General features: G+C 40.7%; 1 protein-coding gene across 1 annotated transcript; it reads right to left on the reverse strand.

Annotated features, from left to right (window-relative positions):
- Positions 1 to 1,019: 1,019 nt before the first annotated feature.
- On the reverse strand, positions 1,020 to 10,994 carry LOC309700624 (transmembrane protein 237A-like). Its single transcript, XM_082524304.1, has 14 exons — positions 10,789 to 10,994; positions 10,532 to 10,567; positions 9,039 to 9,070; positions 8,231 to 8,241; positions 8,063 to 8,134; positions 5,855 to 5,983; positions 5,203 to 5,296; positions 4,051 to 4,208; positions 3,841 to 3,973; positions 3,559 to 3,750; positions 1,701 to 1,774; positions 1,521 to 1,605; positions 1,316 to 1,437; positions 1,020 to 1,221 (listed from the first exon to the last, which is right to left on the reverse strand). Exons 1-14 carry the CDS (start codon positions 10,990 to 10,992, stop codon positions 1,157 to 1,159), a joined length of 1,407 nt encoding a protein of 468 aa, XP_082380430.1. The 5' UTR covers positions 10,993 to 10,994; the 3' UTR covers positions 1,020 to 1,156.
- Between the last annotated feature and the right edge of the window lie 44 nt (positions 10,995 to 11,038).

Below are 11,038 nucleotides of genomic sequence, written 5' to 3' on the forward strand. Positions count from 1 at the left end.
AACATGGACTACAGTCACACCGGAGACACAAAATGACTACAGAGGGACACAAAAAAGACCAAAGTTTACAATAAAAAGACTCAACATGACACCAAAGACACACAGGAAAAAAGACCAGACACCACATGTCCACAAACATAAACTAATAACCTAAAATAGGACACAAAATCACTCAGAATTTTTTTTTTTTTTTTAGAAAACGCTTTGTATTCTGCTCAAATTAAAACTGATACATTGACACTTCAGCTCAGATGTCAGTGTAAAATCCGCGGTCAGCATTACATTTAGCTGCCTTTCAGTTCAGTTCCATCACAGCTGCTCTTCAGCTTTTCTAGAAGCCTTTTAGGATCTCAGATGATTTTTTTTTCTTTGACTCATCTCTGTGTTTATACCTCAGCTATGCCATCCTTTGGTTAATGCACTTCAACTGGCCTGAATTTCCACTTCCAGGTTAATTTCATTAGCTTTCAGTGCAGCGCAGTAACACCATTAACTACTCCTTGGCATGATAAGTACTTTTACTTTTGATATGTTACAATTCTTTTGCAGTTAGACCAGCGGTCCCCAACCCCCGGTGAGTCGTTTGGTACCGGGCCGCGAGAGTTGAGGCTCAGGTGTGAAATGTATGGTTTTCAGGGTTTTTATTGGTTTTCAGTGTTATTTTGTTATCGTTTTTATCATTAACTCGGTTTTCCTGGGTCTTTTCACGTGTGTTATGAATAAATCTTGTTTTATTTGGTACCGGTACTGGTTTTATTTTGTCGTATTTATCCGCGACACCTTAAAGGCCGGTCCGTGAAAATATTGTCGGGCATAAACTGGTCCGTGGCGCAAAAAAGGTTGGGGACCGCTGCTGTAGACCATGTAAATCAATTCAATTCAATTAAAATTTCTTCATAGCTCATTCAGTGTGCTTCAGTAGCCTGGGCAAGCAGAAAAACAGTGTAGTGAATGCAGTGAATGCTTTCTTTCATGGGTTTCATGTAGAGAAACAACTGTAAACAAAAGAGAGAAAAAACTATTCTTTAAATCTCTGTATTTAAAAAGAAATAAACATATTTCAAACGTACAAAAATAACTTAAACAACATTCACGACAAAATGCAAAAATATGTGCAAAATGACAAAAAAAGCTGTACAGTAATTTCTTAATTCTCTCAGGCGGTCATTTCTGATTTGTCCTCTAGCTTTGGAGGCTCAATCTCCATGGCCATTAGGTAACCTGAGGAGGAAGGATAAGAAAACAAAAATAAATGTTTTAAGTTGGCTTTTCCTTTTTTAAGCAGAAATGCTCAACCCACACTGCTCTCTCTCACCCTCCGTGTAGTCGGTCTCAGGTCTGATGGCGATTAAAATCCAGGCCAGGCCCACCAGCAGGGCCACCACCAGGTTGACAGTCACCCATGGGTGGAGAATTTGGTGCTCCAACCCTGTAGGCCTAAAGCAGAATCAGGTCAGTCTCTGTATCAAAACCAGACTTTTTAATGATATCGGAATATCAGATTATTCCAGCAAGCTCACAGTAGTGCCGTGTTGTTGGAATAGAGGTTGATCCGATCGCTGGTCATTTGCTGGCTCAGAGAGAGGACGAGCGCTGAGAAATACACTGTGTGCAAAAAGCAAAGCGTGTCAACTGAATCCCAAACAGAGCCCACGATGATGTGTTTCTGAAGCACAGACAGAGAAGGAAGGAGGACTCACAGAACGAGGCGAGAGCCACCGGATCCAGCGTGATGAACTCCCGCAGAGCCACGGGGCCTTTGGCCAGATTCACCCTGAGGAGAGTTTCATTTGTAGAAAACACAAACATCTAATTCATAGCGTAAATGGATGCAGTATTCATTCACTTCACACTTTTAATTACAAGATTTATAAAGTGAGATCCCTGTCCCACCCCAGCTCTATAGCCCCTCACCTGAGGTCAAAGTTTCAACACGTTCTTTTTAACTGGGTACAGTTTGAACTGCACCACCACTTATATGATGTTGCAGATTTACTTAAGACACCTGCTCCTATCAAAAGTTTTGTTTGTAAATAAGAAAGCGTTATTCGCAAAATAAACAAATAACACTTTTTGTTTGCAAATACAAAATTTTTGTTTGCAAACATAAAAATCTGAAAGTTTTGACTGCAAAATAGTGACGTTTTATTTGCAAATACAAAAGTATTTATAATCCGGTTGTTCAGTCTGACGTCACTAGCCGTGTCTGGGTCTAAACCCCGCTGCAGGTCCATATATCAAACGATCACTATGGCATTACTGAGAGTTGAAAAACTGTCTAAAGTCTTTCATCTTTAATAAAATAATCAGCGTTCTGCTCTACCAAGTGTAACAATTGAGTTTAACATCCAGGCATCCATGAAAACGGAATTTATGACATTTAACGGAGTTAGAAGTTAGCAGGGAGTTAGCTCGCTAGCTTCTATCTAAATACAATATAGCATGTCCTGACTGCAGGGTTTTGGAAACAAATTAAAACGTACAGCTCTGCTATCACTTCCAACATAAATGAAGACAGAAAACTAAACAGCAGTGACGTTTGTAGGGTTACTGAAGTTGGGCTAACTGGTATATAATGATGTGCTACGTGACCGCTAGCGACACAGCTATGTTAGCATAATATAAACAAGCTAACTTTTTTTCCACTCGATAAAAGTTAACGTGAGTGTTCTCGGTGGTCAGGAACAAATGTAATCGCATGGCAGGATGCTGTAAAAGGACCAAACTTCAGCCAGGAGAACAACTGAGATAATCCATCCACAATACGAGGTTAGTCATTCATATACTGCTGCATGGGCTGGGCTGTAGTTACATCCTAAGGTTTTAAAAACTGAGCTTAAATAAATGATTAGTGGTAATAAAAGCCGAGGGAGGTCAACAGTGATCACTGACTGTTTTAGGAGCTTTTTGAGATCAAATAGAAGAAAATACAAAACATTAAACATGTTAACAACACAAAAGCCATATTAAACGCAGACTACTTTAGACCCGGAAGTAGGATTCGTCGCGTCATCACTGAACAACCGGATACAATAAACCTGTTTTTTGTTTGCAACTGTTAAATCCAAAATGTTTTGTTTACAAATATATGTTTTTAAAAAGCAATTTTTTTTGTTTGCAAATAGCAACATTTTGATCGAAAATACCACATTTGTCAGCAAATATAAAAATTATAAAATTTTGCTAGCCAATCACATTTTTCGTTTGCAAATATTAAAAAAATTTAACATTTTTGTGCACAAATATCAAACTTTTTTTATGAATATTAACATTCTGGAAAATATACAAACACCGATTTTTTGGTTTGCAAATATCAAAAATAAAAAATTGTTTTGCAAGCTCATATCTTGTTTCTTGTAAATATAAATGTATAACAAGTTTTTCTCACAAATACCAAAGTTTTTCTTGCAAATACCGTGCCTGCGTGTGTTCTCTTTGTGTCCATTTTCCTCGCACAGTAGGGTTTGGCTATTTGGTGATTCTAATTTGCCAGAAGGTGTGATGTGTTTTTGTTTGCAACGTGGCAAACCATGATGGATTTCCAATGTGCAGCTTTACCTGTCGAAGGCTGCCACTGTACTGATGGCCAGCAGCATGTAGAGCAGAGACTGGGAGGGATACGCCACGCTTTGGTACTGCTCAAGCAGGTTGGACAGGGAGGTGAGGTGCTGCCCAGCTAGCATGTACACCATCACCACGTTCCACACGGCGTAGCCGGCCAGGAAGCCCTGACAGTATAGACCGAACACCCTGGAGCATGAACAGAGGAGAGGAGGAACACTGGGACGGGAGGACGGACTCGGGATTTTTATAGTCATACAGGAGACACTTTGCTGTTACCTGAAGCCTCCATGCACTCTGATGGAAACATCTCTGGTGGTCCACAGTGGCTGCATGTGCTGGAAGTCTGCCATGTTGTCCATCGGGTCGCTGGTCTTCCTCCAATCGGAGCGTTCAGCAGCCTGGAAACGCTCTGCATGCAAACACATAAAAAAAGTTAAACAAACAGCCTCATCATCAATATCGTCTTCTTCTTCTTCTGTCACTCACTATTTCTCTCCACAAACACCTTCCCGACCGGCTGGCTCTGACCCTGTGGGGCGGCAAACAGGGAATGCTGCGGCAATGGAGGAGGGGTGTCGGCGATGATGTCATCCTCCGGTATGTCCAGCTCATCGGGAAGCTGCGTCTCGACAACTTTGGACTTCCTGAAGAGTGTATGGCAAGTTAAAAAAAAAAAATTAAAACTAAAAAGCCAGACTATTCTCAGGTCACAACATTAAAGATAGTAACTTGCAAATATCAAATCAAATCAAATCACTTTTATTGTCACATCACATGTGCAGGTACATTGGTACAGCACATGTGAGTGAAATTCTTGTGTTCGAGCTTCACAAGCAACAGAGTTGTGCAAAATACAATAATGTAAACAAGCAAAATACAAGAATGGCTACATCTGAAACTAATAAATATATGTACAATATATAATAGTATATGCATTTCTGGATGTGTATACTAAATATTTTTCTACGTGTGTGTGTGTGTGTGTGTGTGTGTGTACACATATTTTACAAATTAAATAGAGTCAACAATAAATAAAATATATAAAAATATACAGAGTGAGACATGTGCAAAACAGTGGCGTTACTGTACAGTATGGAGTGCATAATGTTAAAGTTCCAGTAGTGAAGCTGAGGTGTCTATGAAGTGTTCAGCAGTCTGATGGCCTGGTGGAAGAAGCTGTCTCTCAGTCTGCTGGTACGGGACCGGATGCTGCAGAACCTCCTTCCTGATGGAAGCAGTCTGAACAGTTTATGGCTGGGGTGACTGGAGTCCTTGATGATCCTCCCCGCTTTCCTCAGGCAGCGCTTCCTGTAGATGTCTTGGAGGGAGGGAAGCTCACCTCCAATTATCCGTTCAGAGCACCGCACTACTCGCTGGAGAGCTTTGCAGTTGTAGGCGGTGCTGTTGCCATATCGAGGCCCAGCGTACGTTTGAATTTGTTCTCCTTCAATGATGGTTTACATCAGCTCAGTTATTAATTTATTGTGAACACTTGTGTGTCTCAGAGTCAATAAAGGGGAATAAACAAGAACAGCAACATTATAAAAATCAACTGTCAGCCAAATGATTTCTTTAAATGTGGATATCAAGCCAGAAATTTACAATTAGTGCACCTGTATTAAAATAATAAATTCTTACTTTTTCTTTCGGGGTTTCCTGACCACTTCTTCTCCATCTGTGGTCTGGTCCGCGGTGTCTCCGTTCACCAGGTCGGCGTGGTCGTCCTCAAGACCTGAAATCCAGGATTCACAACATGGGCAAAGTTTCAGTTTCAGCCAAAAGTTCAGTCCTCAGATTGCTCTAACTGCTCACATTCAGACACTTTTTTCTAAATTTGGCTCTGCAGTCTGTCATAGAGTCGCAGAAGCTCCACCCACCTGCCGTTTGTGAGAGGCAGACAATCATAAGAAAGCTGGTTTGAAGTGGGAAGAGCTAAAGTAGCTTGTTTCAGGTAGATGATGAACTGAGGGGGCTGATGCAAGATTCACAATAAGCTCCATAAGGATTACTTTGAGCTGTGAATCATGCAAAGCCACTCCAGTAGAGTCTATAGTTAAAAATATGGAGCTAGCTGAAGTTATTATTAAAGAGTCTTTCTCCCCTCACCCCCAACTGGTGGCGGCACACGGTTGCTGGAGGTTTGTTCCTGTTAAAAGGAGGTTTTTCCTTCCACCGTCGCTTGCTCTTAGGACGTTGTCTGATTGTTGGAGGTCTCTCTGTATTATTACAGGGTCCCTACCTTGCAATATAAAGCAGCAACAACTAGCAGAGACAGAATTCTTGAATTCACCTATAGTGGCAGTTTTCTTCTTCTTCCTCCTCCTCTGTGGCGGGGCCTCGACTGTGGCTTCAAGGGTCAGATGATCCCCGATTCCAGAAGCCCTGCGGCTGCCCATGCCTCCCATCTCCATCCCCTGATCTGAAGGTGGCACAAGAAGCTACAGCTTTATTTTAAACAGTGGGTGGAGGCAAATGAGGAAATTGAAATTTTTATACAGAAATTTTAGGACAAATTTGAAAAGTCTACTCTCCTTCTTTGTGGTTTTATGTTGTTATCCTTTACTTAAAATTATTCTCCAGAGTTATGGAAGAATTTTAATGGTAACAATTTGTTTTTTAGGACTTTAGTGAACATAAATGCTGTTATATATGTGCAGGCTTTCATGAGCAAGCCATATACAGTGGGGCAAAAAAGTATTTAGTCAGCCACTGATTGTGCAAGTTCCCCCACCTAAAATGATGACAGAGGTCAGTAATTTGCACCAGAGGTACACTTCAACTGTGAGAGACAGAATGTGAAAAAAAAATCCATGAATCCACATGGTAGGATTTGTAAAGAATTTATTCGTAAATCAGGGTGGAAAATAAGTATTTGGTCAATAACAAAAATACAACTCAATACTTTGTAACATAACCTTTGTTGGCAATAACAGAGGTCAAACGTTTACTATAGGTCTTTACCAGGTTTGCACACACAGTAGCTGGTATTTTGGCCCATTCCTCCATGCAGATCTTCTCGAGAGCAGTGATGTTTTGGGGCTGTCGCCGAGCAACACGGACTTTCAACTCCCGCCACAGATTTTCTATGGGGTTGAGGTCTGGAGACTGGCTAGGCCACTCCAGGACTTTCAAATGCTTCTTACGGAGCCACTCCTTTGTTGCCCGGGCGGTGTGTTTTGGATCATTGTCATGTTGGAAGACCCAGCCTCGTTTCATCTTCAAAGTTCTCACTGATGGAAGGAGGTTTTGGCTCAAAATCTCACGATACATGGCCCCATTCATTCTGTCCTTAACACGGATCAGTCGTCCTGTCCCCTTGGCAGAAAAACAGCGCCATAGCATGATGTTTCCACCCCCATGCTTCACAGTAGGTATGGTGTTCTTGGGATGCAACTCAGTATTCTTCTGCCTCCAAACACGACGAGTTGAGTTTATACCAAAAAGTTCTACTTTGGTTTCATCTGACCACATGACATTCTCCCAATCCTCTGCTGTATCATCCATGTGCTCTCTGGCAAACTTCAGACGGGCCTGGACATGCACTGGCTTCAGCAGCGGAACACGTCTGGCACTGCGGGATTTGATTCCCTGCCGTTGTAGTGTGTTACTGATGGTGACCTTTGTTACTTTGGTCCCAGCTCTCTGCAGGTCATTCACCAGGTCCCCCCGTGTGGTTCTGGGATCTTTGCTCACCGTTCTCATGATCATTTTGACCCCACGGGATGAGATCTTGCGTGGAGCCCCAGATCGAGGGAGATTATCAGTGGTCTTGTATGTCTTCCATTTTCTGATGATTGCTCCCACAGTTGATTTTTTCACACCAAGCTGCTTGCCTATTGTAGATTCACTCTTCCCAGTCTGGTGCAGGTCTACAATACTTTTCCTGGTGTCCTTCGAAAGCTCTTTGGTCTTGGCCATGGCGGCGTTTGGAGTCTGACTGTTTGAGGCTGTGGACAGGTGTCTTTTATACAGATGATGAGTTCAAACAGGTGCCATTCATACAGGTAACAAGTGGGGGACAGAAAAGCTTCTTACAGAAGACGTTACAGGTCTGTGAGAGCCAGAGATTTTCCATGTTTGAGGTGACCAAATACTTATTTTCCACCCTGATTTACGAATAAATTCTTTACAAATCCTACCATGTGAATTCATGGATTTTTTTTTCACATTCTGTCTCTCACATTTGAAGTGTACCTCTGGTGCAAATTACTGACCTCTGTCATCATTTTAAGTGGGGGAACTTGCACAACCGGTGGCTGACTAAATACTTTTTTGCCCCACTGTATAACGAGTTTTACACTGCTCAACAGTTCAAAGCTTTCTTTGGGCTCATGACGGCAAATTGAAGATAATTTGGATGACAATGAGAAATATGCTCATGGTGTGAGCGGTGAAGATACAGTGAGGTGCATGAAAAGGTTATATTAAAGAAGCCCTTCAAACCTTTAAATTCATGTTCATGAAGCATCAAATATGAGAACACAAAGCTGTTTCTTACCGTCTGTATCGTCCACCCCATTTGTCTCCTTTTTCGCTCTCTTCTTCTTGTGCTTTGGTGCTGGAACATCTTCTGTGCACATGAAGGGATAAATAAATAAAGCTAAGTCACATAAAAAATGAGTTTGAGACGAAATGCAACTTGTTTATTAGAAATATTTTTACCCACCTGTGTCTTGACTTCACATGTGCACAGGTCGCAAGAACAAAGAAAAGAGAGAAGAAAAGTTTAGTTTTGCTGTTTAAAGTGGACTTCGTTTGCTCATTTACTGCTTCAGTTTTTTATTCTTGGACTCTACTAGAGTCACTTTGCATGAATCAGAGTCCAAAATCATCCTCATTTATCTTATCCTGGGCTTTGGTGCAGCCCTTCAGTTCATCCCCTGTCTAAAAGCAGCCGTTTTAGCTCCTCCCCACCATAACTATATTAGAATTGACAGGTGTGTGAGGCTTTTGAGTCTGGGATGACCATATGACTGATAGCCCCTTTCTCTGATGTCGTACAGACCCAGGTAGAAAAAAATGAAGATACAGAGCAGTCTGAAGTCTGGCTGACTTATTGTGACCTCTAATTCAGTAGGTATTATTATCATTATTATTATTATTTCATTTGTATTTTGTTACATGCTTCTTTAATATGATGGCAATCTATTGCTGCCTCATCAGTGTTGAAAGTTGATCAGAGTTCAGATCTTGTGCTTTTCCACTCACTGTTTAAGGACTGACTATATATAAATTCAATCGGATTGGAAAGTTTCCTGTCCATTGTTCCTCTTATTCACTTATCTCCAATTTACTTAGTTGCTACTTTTGCCTTGTGATGTCGTGCGGGAAAACACAAAGACTGTCACCGGGATGCTCCTGGATCATTGAGACACACACACACACCCCTCTTGCATCTGCATGGCAAAAAAGCTTCATAGGTCCCCTTTAGCATTACACCACAGTAGCTGCTTGAAATGAAGATGTTTACCCACCTCGACATTGTGGGAAGAGATCGCTGGCCTCTCTGGAGAAACACAGTGAAACACAGAAGTCAGATTTCTCCCTTTGTTCACTCATAAAAACCCCTCTAAAGAACATTTTTATTCCTTCTTTTATAGATTTGGGTTGAAGTTTAACACATTAAATGCAGTTTTTTCATTCCCAAATCAGTCACACCAAAAAAGAAACCTATGTAAAAATAATTGGGAAATAAGACCTAGAGTTATATTTTCTGAATTTCTGTCCATACCAACGGAACAACACAAGTTATGAACACATTCTAGTAAATCTAGAAACAAAACTAAACACTTTTTATGACCTTTTTATTTGAAATCCTGCAAGAACAAGACCCTAAAACTGACCCTTGGGTATACACTGCTACTAGACACACCAGAGTCTGAGAAAATCTGACTGGAAAGCTTTTTGGTGCCATCAAACGCATCTTAAACATATCTAATAACTATCACTCCTTCGGTAACAAGAACACAAGAACCAAAGAAACGTAATTTCGAAATTTAGACACAAACTGCCTGAAAGTGATATGGCTGCTCTTACAAAACAGGATAAGCCCATTATAAGAGATTATCTAAGCCACCAGCACTTGCATAACCAATGAAAAAGTTAAGATTTTAACGTAAAAAGTTCAAGAACTTTCAGTTATAACCCAGAGTCGGATAAAACAACCGAAGCAAGCATCTTACCGGCGTCTTTCTAGCCATTTCTCCCCCAAGAAACTAGCGAGACAGGAGTTAAGTGACTCATGACATCCTGACTGTTTTATTCTCGGCTAAATCTGTGTTAGTACATCTGCCAGGACTGAGGATTACTCCGAGCACAGGTCAAGCCCCTTTTTCAGTGTCTTGGAGCGGCAGTGTGTATTTATGAGTGTGTCGGTGAGTAAAAACATCCAGGAAGTACTTCATCTGACGTAAACCGAAAAGGAAATCACTAAGATTTTTCAGAAATAAAAACCAAATCCCTTAAAAACAGGCTTTAAATTCACCAAGTCTGATTGTTCAAGTCTGTGTGAGGAGTTTATCAGATCTCTGGGTGCTTTTACTCGACTTTCTCCTGTTTCATTGAATAAGTTGTTGCTTAAGAGCACAAAAGAAAAAAAATGAAGGGTGGCGCAACACTTTTGCACAGGACTGTATGTCTCTAATGTCTTAATGATTTTAGTACATTTTGCGAGGTGCTACAGAAATAAAACTTATTATTATTAAAGGAAATGTAAAACCAAGTGTGGATCACTTTAATATTTCTCTAATAAGCTACTAATTCAATATTTTCTCTATCAATAACTTTTTTTTTATAATTTAAGACCGAAAACGTCTGGATAAATAAATGTGTAAATAACATAAAGTAAATAAAATGAATAAAAACCAGCCACCACGTGACAAATCAACAGGTTCTTGTTGATTTTTATTAAAAGTTATTACAGAGGAGCTACAGAGCTGTTAGCTCAGATGAGGTTTGATTTACTCACCTGTGGGAGAGGCGGCAGCTCCCTCACCCTCCGCGTCTACACAGAAAACAGGCAGGTTACAAACACCGTCTGCTCTTTATTATCATCGTTTTCGCTCTTATTAGAATTCAGAGAAAGATTACACGAAAACAGCCTTTAAAGTGAACCAGAAAACGAGCTTTCTGCCCCCACAGGTACAATTAGGAGCAAATCACGCCATCCATTTAAATATGACCGTTATGTTGACTGTTCATGCATTATGTGTGCATATCTCTCACCGTTGCTCCTCCTGTATCCATAACCCGTTTAATATTATGCAGCTGGTAACTTTGTTTTATTCGCTTCAGTCGTTTAAAGCGAATAAATCGCTGTTTTTGTTGATTTTTCTTTTCCTTTTTTGCTTTGTTTACGCTCACTGAGCGGCGGGGTTGTGGCCCGGATGTATTTAGGAATAGTGTGACGCATTTCCGGTAGCTTAACATTTAGCAAAAATAAAATGAAAAAAAATTATTAAAATTGAAGCTTCCA

Source organism: Aulonocara stuartgranti, assembly GCF_965226115.1.
Source record: "Aulonocara stuartgranti genome assembly, chromosome: 23".
In the NCBI taxonomy this organism is placed as follows: domain Eukaryota; kingdom Metazoa; phylum Chordata; class Actinopteri; order Cichliformes; family Cichlidae; genus Aulonocara; species Aulonocara stuartgranti.

Excerpts from the sequence above, each read along its gene's own strand:
- LOC309700624 (XM_082524304.1), bottom strand. The coding sequence starts at position 10,992 with ATGTTAAGCTACCGGAAATGCGTCACACTATTCCTAAATACATCCGGG. Across the intron at positions 9,071-10,531 it reads AGCTGCCGCCTCTCCCACAG|AGAGGCCAGCGATCTCTTCC; the intron begins GTGAGTAAATCA and ends GTGTTTCTCCAG. Across the intron at positions 5,984-8,062 it reads TGGGGTGGACGATACAGACG|ATCAGGGGATGGAGATGGGA; the intron begins GTAAGAAACAGC and ends TGCCACCTTCAG.